The following is a 22,562-nucleotide window of genomic DNA, read 5'->3' as shown; positions in this document are numbered from 1 at the left end:
AAGCCAGTGCTGTGAAAATACTCTATTAAATACCAGGTGGAGGGAGGCAGGTTTCTAAGTTCTGTATGGGAGACTGAGTCTCAGGCTCCAGGGAGGAAATAGGAGGACAGGCCAGCTGGCCACCTGGAAGGGGGTCACAGGTCAGTGGCTGGTCCCCAGTCGTAGCCGTCTTCGTCAGAGGACTCCACATCTCTGGCTCGTGTAAACTTTTTCCTCAGAGCTTCCCTCTCATATGTCCTGGGGGTCAGAAAATAGAAGAGGCTATGGGTGGGGAGGGTGTGGACTTACCTACTGTTAACTGAGTTGACTCTGGACTAGGCACAGTGGGTGTAGTCAGAGATGAGCAAGACTCTCAAACTCCTACACATCCTTCAAAGCCCCAGCCCCAATGTCCCCTCCTTCAGGAAGCCTTCTCATCCTCCCAGGAAGAGGATTCCTACTCTCATCGCCCTGACTGCATGGGGCTTGGAATGGCTCTCTCTGGCTCTATCTCACCCACAAGGCTCTAGCACCACAAAGGCACAGCTTGATTCTAAGCACCCCAAAATCCTGGGGTAGGGGGTTGAACAGCCCCAACGTGGAGTATAGGGACTCTTACCGCATGCTATCTTGTCGCCGTTGACCCTGTGGGTGGCGGCTGTCCATCTTAGAGAGGGAGAAAGGCAGTTAACACTTACCCCCACCAAGGAATGAGAAATAGGGATGAGTAATTACCCCCATCCTACCTCCCTCCCTTTGCCCAGGCAGTTCTACCCACAAACTTTCTCCTCGTCCCCACAGAAGTCTTGAAATCATCCCCAATTTTAAATGAGAAAATGGGTTTGGACAGGACAAGGCCTTGGCTGAGACCTCCCAGCCTGTCTACAAAGGGAGAGTCGGGTTTTCCATCTGTGACGTCCCTCAGAGTCATGTTGTCAGGAGTGCATAAATGAGTTCATGTATGTCAGCTGCTTAGCATAGAGCTGCCTCATAAACAGGATGCCATAGACAGTTAAACAGGTTGGGCACTGCACAACCCCACAGCACCCTTCTACCAGCGACACAGATTTGTACGTTTTTACATTTCCCTAGAGAGGGTCTGCAGAACTTCCTCGAATTCACAGAAAAGCACCTAGGGGGCTGAGGGAGCCCCAAAGAGAATAAGTGCTGAGTCAATATTTGTTATTGTTAAATACCTGACTACGATGGGGAGGGACTTGGACTAAGTGTATTCCGTTTAAACAACAAGCTTGTGGGAATTCCCTGGTGGTCCAGTGGTTAGGACTCTGAGCTTCCCACTGCAGGGGGCCTGGCTTCAATCCCTGGTCCAGGAACTAAGATCCCTCAAACCTTGTGGCCAAAAAAATACAAAATAAAGCAGCAGCAACAACCAAAATAAACAATGAGCTTGTGATGTCAAGACTTGGCATTAATCTCTGAATCTAAGATAAGGAAACTCATGCAGAGGTTAAACATTTGTTTTAAGTGACTCTGGTTTAAACACCCTAGAAGCAAGTCCCAGATACTGATGTGATCAGGGAAGTTTCTGCCCCTTCACATCCAGGGGGACAGGGGACAGGGGTGGTGAGTAACAGGCCCCCTACTCTTCTCAGCCCCATCCCCAAGCCCTTGGGTGCCACCCCCATGTTCTGTTCACCTGGGCTCCCCGGGGACCGGAGGGTCTCCCATGATCCTGCGGGATCCGGGGCTCATCCCCCAGCACGGGCTCTGAGGACCGGGCCAGGGCTGGCACCCGGGGCCCCTCATCCATGTCTGTGTGGGGCCCACCCTCGCCATCTGTGTAGCCTTCACCGTCCGTGTAGACGCTGCCCTCGCCATCTGTCTCGTAATCGCTGTTGACCCGGCTGTCGCAGCTCAGGTCCGCGGAGCTGTCCGTCAGCCCGTGGTGGGGGAGGTCCAGGTTGTCTTCTGAGGAGCTGTCCAGCTGTGAGTGCACATGGCCGGGCTGAGCCAAGACCCTTCCCCCTCCTGCCTCCAGCCCCAAACTTCCTTGATCTGAGACCAAATCCCAGACCCATGACACCACCCTTCAAATTCCAGTCCTCAACCTCAAGTTGAGGCTTAACTCTTGACCCCAAGATGAGTTTTCACCATTGACCTTATTCGAGACGGAGCCACCACATCTGAACTGAGCCGCAAGCCTTGACTCCAGCCCCCAGAGAAGACCCCAATTCCCAAACCCAACCCCCAGTCCCATCTCACCCCAGGAACCAGGTCCAGAAACCCTAACCTCAGGGTCAAATCTTGGCCACACCCCTCAGCCCCTAACTCCAGGCGGGTCCCACCCCCTGGCCCAGGTACCTGGTCCTCAGCCGTCCAGATGGGCCGTGTCTGCTGCTCCTGGATGACGGCCTTGAGCTCTTGGTACCAGGAGTCACTCGTACCTTGCAGGGGGATGGTGGCTACAGGGACGGGGCATCAGCATGGCCGGGAGGCTCAGGCCAGGGACCACCACCCACCCCAGACCCTCGGCTCCCATCCCACCTGTGAAGAGGTGGTCGCTGTACTTCCTCAGCTTCTGGGCCTGGGCGTAGAGGCGGCGGGAGCTGCGGCGGGAGGCGGGGGCCAGCCACTGGCGCAGGGCTTTGAGGGCTGTGCGGCTCTCAGGAACACAGAAGACCACAATGGGGTAGTATTGCACGTAGTTGAGGCGCTCAATGGCTGAGGGTGTCACATCCAGGAGTGCGTGCTTGTCCTGGGCCGGGCCAGTGCCGGGGGCAGTGGTGTGGGGCCAGGAGACAGAGAGAGAGACGGAGAGACAGTGGAGAGAAAAACCATGCCCAGAGACAGAGCATTGGGGACAGGTGAAGAATCAAACAGATGGAGATGAAGAGTCTGAGGTCAGAGTGGACCCCCAAGCCACTCACATCTGCAGGCCAGCATGTTGGCCTGGATCACAGTGTCTTGAGCACAGAGCCCCCAGTTTGATTCTCTGCCTTTTCCCAGGGCTTGCCACTGCATGACACAGGGCAGGCTCTGTCCCCCTCAAGCCCTCCCCATGAAAAAGCCTCCAAAATGGGCCTCCATGGAAAATCACATCTGTGTGGCATGGGCCCAGAACAGGTTGGAAGCCTAGGCCTCAGTTTCCCCATCTATGAAATGGGACCCACAGCAGAGCTTTGCTTACTTTCTCCGCAATCACCCGCACGGTGTCCAGTCTGATGATCTTGGAAGGGCTCTCAGTCCTTGACACGCTCTCTGTGGAGGGGAGAGGCAACTGGCAGCTTCAGGAGGGCAGTCACTGGCCCTTCAAATTCATGTCTACCTGCCCCTCCCTTTCTCAAGAACCCACCATGGCTCCCTATGGCCCTTGAGGGAAATCCTAACACCAGCAATAATAGCTCCTGTTGGCCTCATGCCTGATACCACACTGGGTCCCCTCATGAACATGACCCTCACCTCCTCCTCCTGAACAGGAGTGGCTACTGGCCCATCTGGCAGATGGGAAAACTGAGCCTCAGGGACATAAAGTCATCAGCTCAGAGTCACTGAGCCAAACGGCATGAGGAGCTGGGTGCAGAATCTGAGCTCCAGACACTTACTCTCCAAGGTTCAGTCCCAACTCTAGGCCTTTGCTTGGGCTGTGACCGAAAAGAATCTACTCTCTCACCCCCATGTGTCTTCTATGACCCTAGATGGAGCACTGCTTCCTCCAGGAAGCTCTCCTAGATATCCTGGCAGCTGAGGGAGAAGGCATGCCCTGCTCTGGGGTGCCTAGAAGGGAGGGGAACACAACCTTGCCTTTTTCTCTTTGTTGTGGTAATCTGTGTAACATAAAATGTACCATCTTAACTGTTTTTAAGTCCATAGCTCAGTGGCATTAAATACATTCACAGTATCATGCAACCATCCCTACCATCATCTCCAGAACTTTTTCATTTTCCCAAACTGAAACTCTGTCCTCATGAAACACTGACTCCCCATCCCCTCCCCCAGCTCCTGCCCCACCATCTATTTCCTGTCTCTGTGGATCTGACTCATCTAGGACCTCCTGTGAGTGAAATCAGACAGTATTTTTCCTTTTTGTGTCTGGCTTTTCTCACTGAGCATCAAGTCCTCAAGGTCCATCCATGCTGTAGCAGGTGTCTGAACCGCCTTCCTTTTTTTAAGGCTGAGTGATATTCCATGGGTAGATGGAGCACATTTTATTTATTCACCACCTGTTGATGGATACTTGGGTTGTGTCCACCTTCCGGCTGGTGTGAATCATGCCGAAACTTCATGTACAAGTATCTGTTCAAGTCATAGCTTTCAGTTCTTTCCACGTATCACCAAAAAAAAATATTTTTTAACTTCTTTTCAACCATTTTAAATTTATAAATACCATTCTCCATTAGCAGGCTGAATACAAACAACCAGATTTAGCCCAGGAGCTATAATTTGCTGATTCTCTACCCTATCCTAATTGTTTCTGTAGTTGTTCACTTTCGGTCTCTTCCAGAAATTCGGTGTATTTGTTCAACACTGTGTCTAGAGCTCAATAAACAAATGTCTTGAACTAATGAATGGACAGCTGGCAACTGTCTAATTGGCTCCATTGTCGGTGACTGCCTGGTAAACGTGTTAAGAAGGATTCTGAGGCTCTCTGGGCAGAGTGCCAAGATCGATTAAAGCTGCATCATTAGCAGCTCCCTTACCACACTGCCTCAGCCCCAGAGGCTGAGAAAGGGTTTCTCTTTATTTTTTAATTTTTGCCACACCCCATGGCATCTTGGTACCAGGGATCAAACCCACACATCCTACACTGAAAGGTGGAGTCTTAACCACTGAACCACCAAGGAAGTTGCTAGGAAAGGGCTATGAAATGATTCACCAGTGAGGTTGCTAAAGGACCCAGTTTCTCACCTGCAATTTCAAACTTGTCAGGCATCTCAGCTGTCAACTTCTGCATAGCAATGTCAGCCACGGGTCCCAGTATCACCACCGGGCGCTTGAAACTCGCTGAAGGGCAGAGAATCAATGACAAGAATCAGGATCTCATGTGGGGCAAGGACTGCTAGACTCTTGCACAACTGTTTCTTCGTTTTCTCCACAGTACATCTAGTGAGGCCCATGGCTGCCCAGCTAAAGACTACAACTCCCTGCATCCCTTGCAGCTAAAGGTGGCCATGTGACTATGTCCTGGCCAATGGGATGCAAGCAGAATGATAAGTCTGGGTTGTATCCTTCATGGAAAGGTAGGAGCCCTCTTTGACTTCTTACACTAGGGCTGTTACTTGAAAGAAAAGGAAACTTCTTGTTTATACAGCTGTCCCTTGAGGTCTGTTAGAGCAGCTGAATCCAGCTAACTCAGTGGTTGGTAACTGCCATTACAACCCTCAGGCCACATCCGGTCCATTGCCTATTTTTGTAAATAAAGTTTTATTGGCACAGAGTCACATCCGGTTATGTCCCATTTCTCCTGTTTGTGTGTGTGAGTCGCTCAGCTGTGTCCAACTCTCGGCAACCCCATGGACTGGTAGCTCACTAGGCTCCTCTGTCCATGGAATTCTCCAGGCAAGAATACTGGAGTGGGTTGCCATTCCCTTCTCCAGTGAAATCTTCCCAACCCAGGGATCTCCTTTATTGTAGACAGATTCTTTATCATCTGAGCCACCTTCTCATTCTGGGTCACCTGCTATTCCCATCCTCCCACTGTTCTAAAAGCCTCTGCACCTGGTTTTAATCCTCTGCCCTGAGGCTGTATGAGCTTAATCTTTTCCCTTCCAGAATCTGGATAAGGTGTATTTTAACATCTGGTTCTCAGGTAGGGAAAGAATCTCCTGGTTTTGTGTGTATGTATTTTTGTCCTGGGCTTCCCTGGTGGCTCAGTGGTAAAGAATCTTTCTACAATGTGGGAGCTGCAGGAAATGTGGGTTCAATCCCTGGGGTGGGAAGATCCCCTGGAAGAGAACATGGCAACACACTCCAATATTCTTGCCAAGAGAATCTCATGGACAGAGGCACCTGGTGGGCTACAGTGCACAGGGTCACGAAGAGTCAGACACGACTAAAGCGACTTAGCATGGCATGACATGGCATTTTGGTCCTAAGGTAACCAAAAGTGGGTGTTTGGGGTGGAAGGAGGAAGGTAAGGATTATGGCTTTTGAACACTCTTATTTGAGGCCCTTCCCCTCCTCCCACCCTGGCCCACCTTCTCTCAGGACCACGCGCTCATACGGTGGGTAGTGACCCTGTTTGGTCAGAGCCGACAGATCCTCACGGCTCCGATGGGTGGTCTTCTTGGCTCCCCGACGAAGACCCCGCAGCCGCCAGAACTCGGCCCGTGAGTTGGAGCCCGCTGAGGCTCCAGGTATGACCCCCACAGCCCGCTGGGCAGCCTCCAGACTGGCCAGCTGCTCAGCCCTGGAGAGAAGGGAGGAGGTAAGTGAGCACCAGAGTCCAGCATGACAGCCCCAAAGATGTCCATGGCCTGAACAGGGGGCCTGTGGACATGTCGCTTCAGTGGGCAGAGGAGACTTTGCAGGAGGGATTAAGTTAAGGCCCCTGAAATGGGGATGGCCCTGGCTCCCCGGGGGGACCCAGGGTCATCATAGGGTCCTTATAAAAGAGGGGTGGGAGATACTTCCCTGGTGGTCCAGTTGTTAAGAATCCACCTGCCAATGCAGGGGACACGGATTCAATCCCCGGTCCAGGAAGATCCTAATACCTCACAGCAACTAAGCCCCTTCACCACAACTACAGAAGCCTGTGTGCCCTAGAGTCTGTGCCCCAAAACAAGAGAAGCCACCGCAAGAAGAAGCTGGAGCCCTGCAGCCGAGAGTAGCCCCTGCTCACTGCGACTAGAGAAAGCCCGTGTGCAGCAAGGAAGACTCAGTGCAGCCAAAAATAAATAAATTTAAAAAAAAAAAGGAGGGGTGGGAGGGTCAGAGGCAAAGAGAGACAGGAGATGCTGCGCTGCTGGCTGTGAGGATGGAGGAGGGGCCACGAGCCAGGGAGGTGGTGCCTCTAGCAGCTGGGAAAGGCAGGAGCTTACGCGCCCCTAGAGCGGGAGGACCAGCCCTGCCCACATCTCCACTGAGCCCCATCAGACGCATTTCGGACTTTGGACCTCCAGAACATGAGATGATAAATGCATGTTGCTCAAAGCCCACAGGTTTATGGTAATTTGTTACAGCAGCTGCAGGCAACTGATGCTAGTGCTGCCTGGTTGGCTGGAGCCTTCTGCATGGCTCTCCAGAGTAGCGATGCTAAACCTATTCCAGTGTGCGGTTGGTCCCCACCTGCTCTGGTTGGGGATGATGCCGCGCTCCTTCTCCCGGAGGTCACGCCCCATGCGCACTGCCAGCCACTGGCCTCCCCGGGCGGGACTCTGCCCGGGGCCGGGGTACAGCGTGTCCAGCACGTGGAAGACATCTCCGCGGGTAAAGCCCAGGCCGGATGGCGGGCTGGGCTCCATCTCAAAGTGCGTGCGGATGTAGAAGGAGTCGCCCAAGCCAGACCGCACCATCTTCTGGAAGACTGGATGGGGAGACTCTGTGAACTGGTGGGACCCAGACCCCACCCCTCCCCAGGGCCTGACTGTGGATTGCACTCAGCCGTGGGCCATGCACACCTTTCTCTCTCTCAATCTCTCTCTCTCTCTCACACACACACACACCCCCACACACACACACACTCACTGTCCTGCTTGCGCTGTGTCACTAGCTCCACTTCCTCGCCAACTGGCAGCCCCAACAGGAAGTTCACAGCCTCCTCCCGGGTCAGGTTCTGGAACGGAGTATCATTCACCTGCCGGGAATGGGGTGCAGGGGTGGGACGATGCCCCGGGTGAGAGATCCCAGCTCTTCCTCTCGACAAAGCTCTCAACCCTCTCCTTCCAGGGCTGCTGTCAAGAGTCCTGGAGATTAGGGGATGGCTTTCCAATGGAGGCATTGCCTTGTGGCACCCGGGCTTCACACACACTCTTGAAGGTTTGACCCGGAAACCAGGAAACGGGAAATATAATCAATTCAGGCACAACCAAGTCTCAGTGAGTGGTCAACATCAAGGCACAGGAACGGGGGGTCTCAGCTGTGACAGGACCAGGACACTGGTGGGAATTTGGTGAAACATGAAAGAGGCAAGATAGGGACTTCTCTGGTGGCCCAGTGGTTAAAAATCCACCTGCCAATGCAGCGGACAAGAGTTCGACCCCTGGTCCGGGAAGATTCCACATTGCTGCAGAGAAGCTCTATACAGTCAGCAAAAACAAGACCAGGAGCTGACTGTGGCTCAGATCAGGAGCTCCTTACTGCAAAGTTTAGACCTTAGTTGAAGAAAGTAGAGAAAATCACTAAGCCATTCAGGTATGACCTAAATCAAATCCCTTAGGATTACTCAGTGGAAGTGATGAATAGATTCACGGAATTAGATATGACAGACGCAGTGACTGAAGCACTATGGACAGAGGTTTGTAACACTGTATAGGAGGTAGTGACCAAAACTATCCCCAAGAAAAAGGAAGACACAGGCAGCAACAGACTCGGAGACCACCGAGAACGCCCACCGCCAGCCACCCCAGCTAAAACTCCCGCTCACCTGCAGAATCTCATCTCCCTCCAGGATGCCCTGCCCGTCAGCCGGGCTGCCCGCCTGAACCCCGGACACAAATATGCCCACGTCATTGCCTCCGGCCAGCCGCAGCCCGATGTTCGTGCCCTTGAAGAAGCGGATCACCCGCGAGTCTGGGCTGTACCTGCGCAGAGAGGCGGAGGCGGAGTCAGGGCAGGCAGAGGCGGAGTCATGCGGGAGGCGGAGTCAGGTGGAAGGTGAGCTCTCCTGCTTCGGAGCCGAACCTCCCAAACAGCCCCACATGGGTGTCCCGGGAAGGCATGTGCTGGGGACCGGGGAGGCACCCTGGTGTGTGCAGGTCCTCTTGGGGCACATACCCGTGGTCCTCCACACTCTGACCGCTGGGCACCCTGTAGATGTCATAGTTTCTTGGCCTCGGGGAGTCTGAAAGGGAACAGCCAGTTTTCCCCAAGTGAACTGACCGGTCCAGCCGCCAAACCTTTGCTGTAGGGTGTCCCTGCCCCTTGGAATGTGGCTGCCCAACCCCCGCTCCTTCCAGGGGGAATTGTCCCTGACCTCTGAGGCCCATGCCAGCCTTTCATACTCATTGGCTGATATCAGAAAAACCAGAGGAGAGGTGCTCAGAGTGACCACAGAGGTGCTCACCTGTTTGGTTTTAAAAATACATATTTGTTGATGCCAAATGAGAAGTCAGCACTGTTGAAATGTCTTTTTTTTTGCTGTGCCATGTGGGATCTTGGTTCCCCAACCAGGGATTGAACCCAAGTCCCCTGCATTGGAAGCACAGAGTCTCAACCACTGGACCACCAAGGAAGTCCCTGCTCACCCGGTTCTGACGTGGTCCTAGAATCCACTGAACTTTCCCGCCGAAGCCGGTGGCTCTCCCTGGTGAGGAACAGATTTGGGGTGAGGTCGGGGGCGGGAGGATGTTGAGCAGCAAATTTTAGAAGAATTTTAATTTATCAGCACTTGGGGTTTAATTCTAGTCCTGCCCCTCTGCAGCTGTGTGATCTCAGGCCCTCTGCTCCTTATGACATGACTAGTCAATGACCTAAAGAGCCAACAATGAAGTAAGAGTTGGAACCTTGGCATGGGCTGTCCTCTGGCCTCTAAGATGGACTGCGGTGACCTCTACCCCTGGTTGTTACTCCTGTATGGTCCCCTCCTCTAGACAGAGCCCCCCCTCCCCCCGCTGAGGGTCTGAGTCCTCCCACCAACAGCCATAAGAGGGAGCTTAGAAGGGGATTACCCACCGCCAAAAGCCCATAGCCCTAGACCACATCTTGGAACCTCCTATGGACAGGAGAGACCTCTTCCAGGCAGGCCACCACGGCTGCACCCTCAAGGTTACCCAATGTGGGAAAAGACATGCCCAAGTTCCCCTCTCATTTGGCCATTCTAGCCAATGGGGTTACATACACCGGGGAGTTGGTTCGGCTGGTGTCTGGACTCTGCTGCCCATGCTGGGGTGGCGGTGGGATGTGAGATGGTGGTGCCTGGGACAGTTCTGAGCCGAGGTCTGAGATGTCTGTGGGGAAAAACCTGTCTCAGCCATGGGCTCCTTCCAGGCTGGACCCATTTCACGGAGAGGCACATCAGGCCCCTCTAAGCAAAGGGGCCCAGACCAGAGTCAGGCTCAGCTGGGAACCTCCAGCTCTGATTTGCTGTGTGGCCTTGGGCAAGTTTCTGTCCCTCTCTGAGCCTCTCAGGGCCAGGCTTACCAACCTCTGCTTGGCCCTGCCAGACACAGCCTGCTTCCCTGGCCCTCCGTTCGAACCTCCCTGCCCAGGGCCCCTCACCCTCCAGGAGGGAGCTGTCGCTGTCGCTGACGGCCGGAGGGATATTCACCAGGAACTGGCCTCGGTCCCTGAGCACCAGCAGAGTCAGTTTCCCTTCCGATTTCTCAATCAGTTGCCGTGTGTCACTCAGTGACAGATTCTCACTGGACACCCCATTGATCTAAAAGGAATCGGGAAAGAAGAGAGGAAGCAAGTTCACAAGAGATAGGGGATACTAGAAACAGATATTTTGGTGGGGGGACTACAAACATACAACTCTCAGGGGTTACTAAAAACAGACATTCTCAAGGGAAAACGATAGAATTGCATTCCTTCTGTGAGAGGATACTATGCCGAGAACTGACCTCCGGAAGAATTCTAGAGACAGATAGTTTTCTACGAGGGGTGGGGGATGTTAGGGAAAAATTAAAAATGGATTGACTCTCTCATCTCCTCAGAGAGGGAAATTTCTCAGGAGACACGGGGAACAGATATTAGAAACAACTCAGGAGTAATAATAGAGACAACCCTAATTAGGGGTGAGGGAGTAAATACTTAAATACTAGAAACAGATAATCTCTAAGAGGTACTAGAAACAGACATCCAGAAGTAGACTGGACACAATTCCTAGGAAGGGTTTAATGTCATCTCAACTCACCAGGAATCCATTTCTAACCTTTTCTCTTGGGAATGTCCGTTTTCAGTAACCCTTGCGATTGTGAGTTTCTAGCCCCACCCCCCCCACCTCTAAGCTCTAAGTGTCAGCCCTAAGCCGCTAGAAACAGACAATTCCTCAGAGTCACTAGAAACAGACAACTCTGAGAAGAGTTCAAAAACAATCAACCAGAAATGATTTGGAAATCAAACACCAGGAATCACTAGAGACAGATTTTTCAGGGGAGGAGTCTAGAAGGAAATGAACTCTTAAGGCAGAGCTGCTCCTTGCAGCCTGGTTTCTGGATCACTAGTATCCAGCCACCTAAGGCAGGTCCATGAGTCAGTGCTGTAGCCAGCTGGCCATGAGATTCTGAGGACACTAGAAACAGACAACCCAAAGGGAGTACTAGAAACCAACATTCGGCAATGGATTAGCAGCAGATAGGGAAAAGGGGGGGGGGGGAAATCCTGCATAGCCATCTCCAACCTTTGGAAAACAGGTAACAATGCAGCCGGCAAGTGGTTCAGCTCTGCTGACCTTACTGGGTCTTGGTAGCACTTACTCTTTGGCCCCGGTCTCCCTGCCTCTGATGGGAAGCCCGGGCTTACCTGGAGGATGAGGTCTCCTTCCTGAAGCCCACTGTTCTGGGCAGCCAGGCCCGAATCTGTGATGTGCTTGATGAAGATCTGACTGCCCAGTTTGACCCCAAAATCTGTGGGAGGAGGCGGAAAACTGAGGCAGGGCCTGGGGTCTAGGCTGCCAGGGGCTCTCAGATCCCAGCCTTTTCACCTGCTCTCTACCACCCTGCCTGCAAGCTTCAGCATTTCCAGAGGGCATTCTCCGCCTCAGGCACCTGTCAGCAGGTCACAGCGGACCTGGTGCCCCGTAGCTGAAGATGCAACACACAAGCCCCAGGTGATGCCAAGAGCTGGGAAGACGGAGCAAGCGGGAGGTGGGGGAAGCAGCCTTGGCGGGAAGCGGGGAAGCTGTTTGGGATGAGGTGGTCAGGGGACAGCCTCTCTAAGGGAGTGGTGTCTGAGCCAGGTCTCAGATGAAGCAAGGGAGCAAACCCTGCAAGGGTCTTGGGAAGGTTGTTTCAGGTGGGAAATGGTCTGTGCAAATGCCCTGCTGCAGGGATTCTGATGCCATCGCACGGTGGTTGGCAGCAGGCACCTGAGAAGGGGCAGAGCCCGGGCTGTCCCTTCCGGACACCCTGATGACAACACCAAAAGGGCTTCGAGGTCACAACCCCCAATATTCAATGAGATCATGTTGAATGTTTTCAGGATTATTAAAGTTACAATGTGGGGTAGAGGTCCCGGTGCCATTTGTCACGTCGTAACCACAATTCCGAGATCATGATGCTGTCCTTGAATCAAGAGCGGGGGGTGAGAGGTCACATCTCTCTACCCCTGTAGAAGTAGAGGTCTACTGTTGTCTACCTATGAACACCTTAACAATCTACTGATGTCACAATGTGTGAGCTTCCTGTTTCTCTAAGAACAGGCCACAAACTTAGTACGTATAATACAACACAGATTTATCTCACAGTCTGAAATGGGCCTCATGGGACTTAATCCAGGTGTGGGCAGGGCTGGTCCCTCCAGAGGCTCCCAGGGAGCACTGGCTCCTGCCTTTCCCAGCTTCGAGGCACCACCTGGCTTGTGGCCCCTCCCTCCATCCTCACAGCCAGCAGCTCAGCATCTCCCGTCTCGCTCTGCCTCTGATCCTCCCTCTCCCTCTTCTAAGGACCCTGTGAAGACACTGGGGCCCCAGGGAATGTAGGGTCGTCCCCATCTCAGGGGCCTAGCTTAATTGCACCTGCAGAGTCCCCTCTGCCCCGTGAGGTGACATGTCACAGGTCCTGGGACAGGGCGTGGACATCTTTGGGGGCTGTCATTCTGTTGACCACACACCACGCAGGACCGAATGTCAGGGCAGCAATGTGGCCCTTTCCCAGGGACTCCAAGACCCCTGCCAAAAACGTAGCCCTAAGGCTCACCATCACTCTCTCTCTTCCGCACCAGCACGGACTTCACGGGCCGCATTTGCACGTCCTGCCGCGGCAGCCGCTTGAAGCCAGACACCAGGGCCAGCCCGTTGGCCTCGGAGCCGCCACCTGGGCTCCTGCACCCGTGGCTGCTGGCCCAGCTCCGGCGACCTGCCCTTGGCCGACGGGAGCGCTTGCCCCAGGAATGGCCAGAGCCGCTGGACGTGTCCCCATCGTAGCCCCGGCCGTGGTCAGCCTCCTCCAAACGCCGCAGCCTGTCTTCCTCATCTGAGTCCTGGTGTCCCGGGGCAGAAGTGACCTTGGTGGCGGGCACCTGGACTTTCCGGGGACGCTTCACCGTCTGTTAAGGGAGGCAGAGGTGGGTGGGGGGCCAGTTCAAGGCTCTGGCCCATCCCCTGGGCAGCCCTGGGGGATTGTGGTCCCTCTGAGCCTCAACATCCAAGCTGTGAAATGGGGACACAATTCCATTGGCTCGGGGAAGCTTATATTCATCTGCCCATGGGCAACAGGATCGGGAATTGGGGGGTGGGGTGGGGGACTCAGCCAGGACAGAGGTGCTGCTGGCAGGAGCTGCCCCTCCCACTCACAATGTTGGCCATCTTTGTGCAGGTCTTGAGTATCTGAATGGCAAAGGTGGAGGTGACACTCTCCATGGAGACCCCATTCACCATGACAATGTGGTCCCCTGTCCTGAGGGAGAAGGCCAGGTCTCAGGGAGGAGGCCTTGCTGGGAGCCCCTCTCCCCAGGCCTTCCCTGAGGGCCCCTGGCAGGTACCCCCAGTTCTATAAGGCCTGGTTCCAAACCATCAGTGTCCCCAGGCTCACAAAGACATCCTTCTGGGCCTCAGTTTCCTCATCTGTAAAGTGGGGCTGATCAAATAATAATGACATGCAATTGTAGAACAGAAACAGAAGCAATTGCAACTGGCATCTCCACACCCCCTACTTTTTCTCTAGGCCCCCCCCTTCGTGCTTTTCTTCCCTTCTCTCTCTGTTTCACACTCTATTTCTCTCTGAAGCTGGCCCCTGATTCTGAGTATCATGTCACCTGTCAACCACTCAGGCCCAAGAACCATTTTTCCCGAAATAATTCCCAGGAGCCTCCAGCCCCCAAGACCTCAGGATACTGGGTCACTCTCCCTCCAGCCAAAAAGAGGTTTCCAGGATATTTGCTCCAGGAGCATTCCAGGGCCACCATGACCCCGAGAACAGTCAGTCCTGCTGCCAGCTTCCAGTCCTGTGTTGTCAGAGCTGGAAGGTGCCAGACATGTTTTAGCCTCCCGACTCTGGTCCATGTAGGTCCCTCCTTCTTGACATGCCTGTCCCCTGTAACCCAGCTGCCTTGACACTTACTGTAGCCAGCCCTCAGCCGGCCCTCCAGGCACCACATCAGACACAACCACAGATCCACTGGACCGGTCTCGGCCACCAGAGATTGCGATGCCAAAGCCTCGGCGGGGGTCCTGAGAGGGGATGAGAAATAGAACGCAATTTTGCTTTTCACTGGGGCAAAGGCCATCCTGTGGGGACCAGCCCACCATTTTTGTTGGCGCCCGTGAAGGGAGAGGGAGGCCCCACCTTGCTGATCGTGGCAGTGTGCTGTTCCCAGATGGTCAGCTCCTCCATGTCCAGCACCTGGAGGGGGGTGACAGGGAAGGTGGGTGTGGGGATTCAGGGGTCTCCATACCTGGGTGGGGAGCCTGGCTCTGACACTCTCCTGGCCCAAGCCTGTGGGCTAGTTGCAGTCTCTCCTGAGACCTCAGTTTTTTCATCTGCAAAGTGGACTTCAGTCAGTGGTTCTCAACCCAGAACTGTTCTGCCTCCTCCAGGGGACACTGTGTGGTATCTGGGATCATCTGTGGTTGCCACAACTAGGTGTGCTCCTGGCATCGAGTGGGGGGCGCTAGGGGTGCTTCTCAAATTCCTTCAGTGCACAGGACAGACCCCACCATAAAGAATCATCCATGGGCTTCCTTGGTGGTACAGTGGATAAGAATCCGCCTGCCAATGCAGGGGACATGGGTTCGATCCCTGGTCCGGGAAGATCCCATATGCCATGGGGAGCAACTAAGCTCGTGCGCTACAACTACTGAGCCCACGCATCTAGAGCCTGCACTCTGCAACAAGAGAAGACACCTCAGTGGGAAGCCCGTGCAGCACAATGAAGAATAGCCCCTGACTGCCGCAACCAGAGAAAACCCGCGCATAGCAACAAAGACCCAGAGCAACCAGAAATACAGGAAAAAAAAAAAAAAACAGGAAAAAATGATCCTTTCCCAGATGTTAATGGTGCTGAACTGTAATGGAAAAAGAGAAGGGGCAAGTCCTTGTTGCTTTCCCTCTGGGAGATGTGACTCGGTTCCTGGGGGCATTGAGCAAGGCCCACAGGCACAAGGGACTCACTCTGCTCCAGACCTGCAGGCCTCCTCACCATTCCTCCAACACGCCAGGCCTGGTCCTGCCCCAGGACCTTTGCACACACTTTCTCCTCTGCCTGAAACTCTCGTCCACCAGCGATCTCTACCTGGCTTCCTCCCTCACTTCCTTCTCCCAGCCACCCAGTCTGCAACTGGCCCCTCCCCAGCCTACAACAGACCAGTTTATCTGCCTCGCCCTGATTCCCAGTTCACAGAACCTGTGATCCCTTGACATTCTCTGAATTTTAAATATGTGGTCACTGCATTTCTCCCTCTAGAATGTCTGCTTCGGAGGGTGGAGATTTTTATCTGCTTCGGATTCTGTCTATGGAATGATTGAATGAAGTGCTTCCTTTGCGCCAGGCTTTTTCCAGTAAGATCTCATTTAGTCTGCTCACTCTTAGGTGTTCTGTTAACAGATATTCTATTATTCATCTGTTATATGATTTTTTTCCAGTAGTCATGTATGGATGTGAGAGTTGGATCATAAAGAAGGCTGAATGCCGAAGAATTGATGCTTTTGAACTGTTTGGAGAAGACTCTTGAGAGTCCCTTGGACTGCAAGGAGATCAAACCAGTCAATCCTAAAGGAAATCAACCCTGAATATTCACTGGAAGGACTGATGCTGAAGCTGAAGCTCCAGTACTTTGGCTACCTGATGTGAAGGGCTGACTCATTGGAAAAGACCCTGATGCTAGGGAAGACTGAAGTCAGGAGGAGAAGGGGACAACAGAGGATGAGATGGTTGGATGACATCACCAGTTCAATGGACATGAGTTTGAGCAAGTTCTGGGAGATGGTGAAGGACAGGGAAGGCTGGCATGCTTGCAGTCCATGGGGTCGCAAAGAATCGGACACAACTGAGTGACTGAACAACAATCACAGATGAGGAAAGCTGGGTCCAGAGAGGGAAAGTCACTTGCCAAGACAACAGAGGAATCGGAGTGTAGGGCTTGGGAGGCATGGCTTCTGTTATTTTCAAGTCCAGGGTACAGACGAGATCATAGGCTTTGGGAATAGAAGTCACGCAGCCAACAAAAGGGGGTATGTGGCCCCCACCTATCCCTTACTTCTACCTGGATGTGCTGCTGCCCCTGGGGGGCCTTGTAGAAATGATGCCCCCTCCTCACATAGGATAGCAGGTGTGGGGGGATTCCCTGTGCAGTGTGTGGTGTTTCCCTGCCTTTTCTTAGAGGTTCCTGAGAGAGCAGCATTCCAGGCTCCAGGGAGGTAGGAAGCCGAGGAGAAGAGGGGAGCAAAGCCAAGGGCGGGGCCTCATGAGCCCTCCTGGGAGCCAGGTCTGATTTGCACCACCAAGATTCAAATCCTCCAGTGTGCACTTGACAGGCTGTGGTGGTACTTCTCCAGCCTCATCTTCCCCATCTGTCCAATGGGTACCTCCCTCACCCCCGCTGCCCCATCTTTCAGTGCTGAGGTGTGAGAAGCGGGCCTGGAGTCTCCCACAAATAGCAGTGGGAGCCTCTGGAGGGACGGCAGTGGTTGTAGTGAGAATAATAATGACCTTTCTCCTCTGTTTAACATTAATAAGCAACACTATCTCATGAGCTGCCAGCGAGCGCTATGCAGTACCCATTCCTTCACCCCTGAGGACCTCAGGAAGCGGCACTGCTTCGGTTCCTGCCTTCCTGCCTCACAGGGGAGGAAAAGGAGGCCCAGAGAGGCTCAGTAACTTACTAGAGGTCACGCAGCACTACGTGAACCTTGGCAGTCTGTCCCATGCCTTTGCTCTCAACTACCTGGTCCCAGCATCCTTCTGTTTTATTTTTTTTTCCTTCTAAACTAATTTTTTGGAACAAAATCTTTTGGAACAAAATCACTTGCTCTGATTTTATGTTTGGTGTCATTAAATGATTCCCTTGCATTTTGAGTTGCTGGCTCTATTTTAAGAATCAGCCCCCAGGGAATCACAGCCCCTGAGGGGGCAGGCACAGGTGGCCGTGGCTTGCTCTGGCTTGTGCAGGTTCGCCTCCATGGATACGGGCAGGCTCTCTGACACCCATAGGGTCACAGCCCACCTCAGCTTAGTTCACCCCCAACCTTTCCCCGCCTGACCCCTGTGCCTGGACACCCTCCCAACATGCATACAGCTGTCCCCTGACACTTGGGTCTCAGCTCAAATGCCACCTCCCCAGGAAGACCTCCCAGACTAGCCAATCTTCTCTGGCTGGCATCCTACCATTCTTCTGCTTTATTTATTAGGTTTTACTCATGGCATCCAAAACCATCTTCAATTACCCTGTTTAATCATCCATTTGTGATTTTCTGATCTTTCCTCTTGGGTGTGAAGGCTCGGCGGGGCTGTCTCTCCGGGTACTTTGCTGATTGGTCCTCCAATCAGCCTCCCTTCCAGGCTTTTGCACATGCTGTACTCCCTGGCAAATTCCTATTCATCCTTCACAGCCCCAGGGGCACTGTGTCTTCCTTCAGGAAATAAGTCCTCAACACCCCCGCAAGACACACACATTTCTTGCCTCTGATTATTGAGGCCTGCGAGGTCCCAGTCCACCTTTCTCCCCTACACCCCTGAGTCTAGGGATTCCTGGTAGGCAGGGTTGGGGGCCCTGGGATCCCATCATTGTCCCCACAGGACAGCGTGCGGGGGGTAGTTTGAGGAATGCTCTAATGGTAGAATAAAAGGCTGATTTTGCCAGGAACTCCACTAGGTTCTCTGGGAGACAGTGGAGGACAAAGGAGCCTGATGTGCTGCAGTCCATAGGGTCGCAAAGAGTAAGACACGACTTAGCAATTGAACAACCACCTGCATGTACGTCCAGAGTTCCTAGCCTCCTCAGCCCCGCCCCCCTCCAGGTGAGCTCCGAGGGGGCGGGGCCCGGGCCTACATCCCCGCCCTTTGCCACGCGCGGAACAGAAACACCGGAGACCAGAGGCCTCCAGAGGGGACTGGGCTTACCGAGTCACACCGGCCCGGGCACGTGGTTGCCAGGCTGCTGATCACTCTCCCCCTCGCCGCCCCCACCTCTGGGAACCACAGCGGGGGTCGGAGTGGGGGAGGGGAGGGGACCACAAATACTCGAGTTGAGGACGGGATTCTGGGAGCTGCTTCTTGCTGCCGGGAAGGAGAAAGAACTTCCCGGCCCTAGAGCCTCGGGTGGTCTGGCCTGGGGCCAGCCACAGATCTCCCAAGCCTGTTCACCTGTTTACCCCTCTGGGGCCCGACCTGAGACGCAGAAGGGTGGGTGTGAGAAAGCCGGTTCAAGCTCCAACACTAGAGAACGAAGCACATCCCCCTCGCCACAGAGCCACGGGGATTCCCGGCCCCAGCCCCGATCGGCCTGCCCGATGCAGCAAAACTGGGCTCTCAAGCCAGATCCCCCAAGTTAACGACTCTGTATACAGCAGACACTCAATAAATGGTGATCCCTTCTTTCACAGCCTCACTGCCTTAGCCAAAGCCGTTCCAGCCCACAAAGTCCCTGCCTACCGTCCCACCCTTAGTGCTCAAGCTCAACTCGGCCCATCCCCCTGGGAAACTGCACACCTACTATGTACCAGGAGCATTTTTCCCCCCTCCTAGGATCCTCCCCACGCCCTTCTATAAAGTGACCATCACCCACTTTATAGACGAGGTTCTCAAAGGCGTGGACTCACTGGCTGGCTCAAAGTTACGCAGAAAAATCGGGATTTGAACACAGGTCGGCCTGCTAAGGGGCTTTCCAGGTGGAGCTGGTGGTAAACATCCCGACTGCCTATACAGGAGACATAAGAGACGCGGGTTCCATCCCTGGGTCGGAAAGATCCCCTGGAGAAGAGCATGGGACGGAGGAGCCTGGCGGGCTACAGTCCCCTGGGTTGCAAACAGTCATACACAACTTAAGTGACCTAGTACACACACGAACGCTATCTGTTAAGGGAGGCAGACCCGGGGCAGAGGGAGCCCCCGGAGGCAGCGGTGGAGGCCAGTGGGCGCAGACACTCCCCCCGCGCTAGCTTCCACATTCTCCTGGGCCTCAGTTTCCCCATCTGTTACCTAGGACGGGGGTGATCTGGAGTCCCGGGTCCCGGAACCAGCCCCGACCCCACCTCCGTCCCCTCCCCCCTCCAGCCCTCCGCGGGCTACTCGCCTGGAATCTCACCGCCATAGTCCACCCTGGGGGCTGTCCAGCGCCTCTGGCCCAGGGCGGGGGGCCTAGAAACAGTCAAAACTGGACCCCACCCTGGCGTGCGAGAGGAGGCTGGGGAGGGTCGCGGCGAAGCAGGTGTCCAGCACTTGCCCTCCTCCCGCCCGCTCCGCCGCCAGGGCTGCACCTGCACCTCTTCCTCCTGAGTCCCCTCTCGGCCCCGCCTCTGTCCCGACACGCCTCCGGGACGCCGCCCTGGCTGCCTTCGCTCCCACCCCGCCACCCCTCCCAACACAGGATCCAGGCCCTGGGGTGGGAATTCCAGGCCGCGTTTTCCGCCCAGCTGCGCACTAGCCGGCGGCCGGGTTGGAGACCCGCCAGGCGAGGCTGCAAGAAAGACCAGGCAGGGATTAAGGCCGCGTTTGGAACGGAGCCTGCGCCTTGGAAGGGGTTTCATCCAGGAAAACCTATGCGTGTTGAGATTCTGTAGAGAGACGTGTTATGATTAGGAGCTAGCCAAGGGTCAGACACCTCCCAAGAGTAGGGCTGATCTTTCTCAGTCACCTCATCTTCAGCAAGTTAACCCGATTTTATTTGATTTTTTCATTTTGGGGAGTTTATTTTAGAGAGGAAATTGAGGCCCAGAGAAACCTGGGGTAGGGTGTGGGGTGTGGACTTTCTGAAAGTGTAAGCTGATATGAGACTTCCCTTTTGATGTCCCCTACAGTGGAGGATCCAGAAGGTGCACAGCGGTCACCTCTGGGCCTGGCCAGAATCCAGTATTATCAGCCTGTTTTCACACCTAGCCCTGGGTTGGGTCCCCAGCTAGGAAGGGCACACAGCGGGGACAAGGAAATTCTTTAAGATTCTTGGAGTAAAGGTCATGCTTCTTTCTCCACCCCCTGACTCACCCTCAAGGGACCTGTCTAGGAATAATTGGACCAGAGCAGGAAGCCCTCTACCTGGGGGTGTGGAAGGGAGAAAGTCACCTGGGTGGGTGGAGCCATCATTGGCTCTACCCTCACATTCCTTCTTGCTTAAAAAAAAATAGACCCTGAGGCCCAACTGTTTCCTTGCCCCACCCAGGTCAAGGTTGAAGGGGCAAACCTGGGCATAGACACCCCTTCCCAGCCTCATCCAGTCAAGACTGGGCAGAAAGAACCTCCAGATTGGGGGAAGAGGGGAGGCAGAGGGGGAAATTAGGGATCAGGGAAGTCTTCCTGGAGGAGGGGGCATTGCCACTGGGGTTTAGAACGTTGAATATTGCTGTTGTTGGTCAGTCACTAAGTTGTGTCCGACTCTGCCACCCCATGGAGTGCAGTATGCCAGGCTTCCCTGTCCTTCACCATCTCCCTGCGTTTGCTCAAACTCACATCCATTGAGTCGATGATGCTCTCCACCCATCTCTTCCTCTGTCATCCCCTTCTCTTGCCCACAGTCTTACCCAGCATCTTTTCCAATCAGTCAGCTCTTCTCATCACGTGGCCAAAGTATTGGAGCTTCAGCTTCAGCAACAGTCCTTTCATTGAATATTCAGGGTTGATTTCCTTCAGGACTGACAGGTTTGATCTCCTTGCAGTCCAAGGGACTCCCCAGAGTCTGCTCTGGCACCACAGTTTGAAAGCATCAATTTGTGATCAGCTTTCTTTATGGTCCAACTCTCACCTCCATACATGTCTACTGGAAAAATCAGCTTTGACTATACAGACCTTTGTTGGCAAAGTGATATCTCTGCTTTTTGATACACTGTCTAGGCTTATCATAGCTTTTCTTTCAAGGAGCAAGTGTCTTTTAATTCCACGGCTGCAGTTACTGTCTGCAGTAATTTTGGAATCCAAGAAAATAAAGTCTATCACTGTTTCCATTGTTTCCCCATCTATTTGTCATGAAATGATGGGACCAGATGCCATCATCTTAGTATTTTGAATGTTGAGTTTTAAGCCAGCTTTTTCATTCTTCTTTTTCACTTTCATCAAGAGGCTCTTTAGTTCCTCTTCGCTTTCTGCCATAAGGGTGGAGTCATCTGCCTATCAGAGGTTGTTGCTATTTCTCTTGACAATCTCAGTTTCAGCTTGTGATTCATCGAGCCCAGCAAGAAGGTTGGATAAGAATTTGCCAAATGTGCAAGAATACAATCAAAACCTCTGAGGCTCCCAAGGTTGACATCTCACCTCTCCCCAGAACACTAGTCTAGAGATCCCAGTTAGCCAAAATTAACCCCTTAAGGGTGCCCAAAGGCTTCTAAGGCAATAACCCTTTGCAAGAGCCCCCTTCTAAGGATGTATCTGGACCCTCATAAGTAAATCAGTGTTAGTTGCTCAGTCGTGTCCAACTGTTTGGGACTGCATGGACTGTAGCCCGCCAGGCTACTCTGTCCATGGAATTCTCCAGGCAACAATGGAGTGGGTAGCCATTCCCTTCTCCAGGAGATCTCAACCCAGGGATCAAATCAAGGTGTCCTGCATTGCAGGCAGATTCTTTACCATCTGAGCCAGCCTCAGCCTTTTCCAATGTGACCTTGGACCACCAACAGGTGACCTTGAGCCAAACATGAAATGATTTTAGGTAGAAGAAGATCAAACTTTTTTTAAAAATAGATTTATATTTGCTTCAATGAGTGACAGGAAAAAACATAAATAAATTCTCCACTGCCACATGTATATAGGAATTCGCGGCTACAATTACTGGGGAGGAGTTACTGATTGGGATGTAGGTCTGGCAAAATCAGACAAGTAGACTGCTTAAGGAGTGTTAGCTTTGCTGCAACCACTGTCACACAGGTGTCCATGCGCCCATTTGCAGCTGAGAAAACTGAGACCAGATGTGTCAAGTAGCGGCCCAACTAGAAGAGCTGGATTTGGCTGTTTGATGCCACACCCTTCACTCTATATGCAGGGTGATTTACCCCTCACTCCCCCTCAAACTCCCACTTCAATATCTGAAGACATGTTTAGTAGACACTGTTGGCATTGAATGGGCTTCCCAGGTGATTTAGTGGTAAAAAATACACCTGGCAATGCAGGAGACGTGGGTGCCATCCCTGGGTCAGGAAGATCCCTTGGAGGGGGAAGTGGCAACCCAC

General features: G+C 53.5%; 1 protein-coding gene across 3 annotated transcripts in view; it reads right to left on the bottom strand.

Annotated features, from left to right (window-relative positions):
- Window positions 8-22,562, bottom strand: part of TJP3 (tight junction protein 3) — a 30,298-nt gene continuing 7,743 nt past the window's right edge. The window contains exons 1-21 of one of the 3 annotated variants that reach the window (XM_018050838.1): window positions 19,484-19,691; window positions 14,541-14,597; window positions 14,316-14,425; window positions 13,550-13,652; window positions 12,954-13,302; window positions 11,560-11,663; window positions 10,315-10,474; window positions 9,935-10,043; window positions 9,342-9,400; window positions 8,872-8,938; window positions 8,522-8,678; window positions 7,624-7,732; window positions 7,225-7,462; window positions 6,135-6,346; window positions 4,846-4,941; window positions 3,128-3,198; window positions 2,485-2,695; window positions 2,302-2,402; window positions 1,637-1,924; window positions 599-645; window positions 8-237 (exon numbers count right to left, since the gene is read on the bottom strand). In XM_018050838.1, coding sequence (XP_017906327.1) covers window positions 135-237; window positions 599-645; window positions 1,637-1,924; window positions 2,302-2,402; window positions 2,485-2,695; window positions 3,128-3,198; window positions 4,846-4,941; window positions 6,135-6,346; window positions 7,225-7,462; window positions 7,624-7,732; window positions 8,522-8,678; window positions 8,872-8,938; window positions 9,342-9,400; window positions 9,935-10,043; window positions 10,315-10,474; window positions 11,560-11,663; window positions 12,954-13,302; window positions 13,550-13,652; window positions 14,316-14,425; window positions 14,541-14,597; window positions 19,484-19,501 — 2,769 coding nt within the window. In that variant the 5' untranslated portion in view covers window positions 19,502-19,691 and the 3' untranslated portion in view covers window positions 8-134. Of the gene's footprint in view, window positions 238-598; window positions 646-1,636; window positions 1,925-2,301; window positions 2,403-2,484; window positions 2,696-3,127; window positions 3,199-4,845; window positions 4,942-6,134; window positions 6,347-7,224; window positions 7,463-7,623; window positions 7,733-8,521; window positions 8,679-8,871; window positions 8,939-9,341; window positions 9,401-9,934; window positions 10,044-10,314; window positions 10,475-11,559; window positions 11,664-12,953; window positions 13,303-13,549; window positions 13,653-14,315; window positions 14,426-14,540; window positions 14,598-18,976; window positions 19,114-19,483; window positions 19,692-22,562 lie in introns of those variants that run through there. The other 2 variants (XM_018050841.1, XM_018050840.1) reach the window with 2 other exon arrangements.

The sequence above is a fragment of the Capra hircus genome, chromosome 7 (genome assembly GCF_001704415.2).
Source record: "Capra hircus breed San Clemente chromosome 7, ASM170441v1, whole genome shotgun sequence".
In the NCBI taxonomy this organism is placed as follows: domain Eukaryota; kingdom Metazoa; phylum Chordata; class Mammalia; order Artiodactyla; family Bovidae; genus Capra; species Capra hircus.
This window is presented reverse-complemented; position numbering and strand designations above follow the sequence as displayed.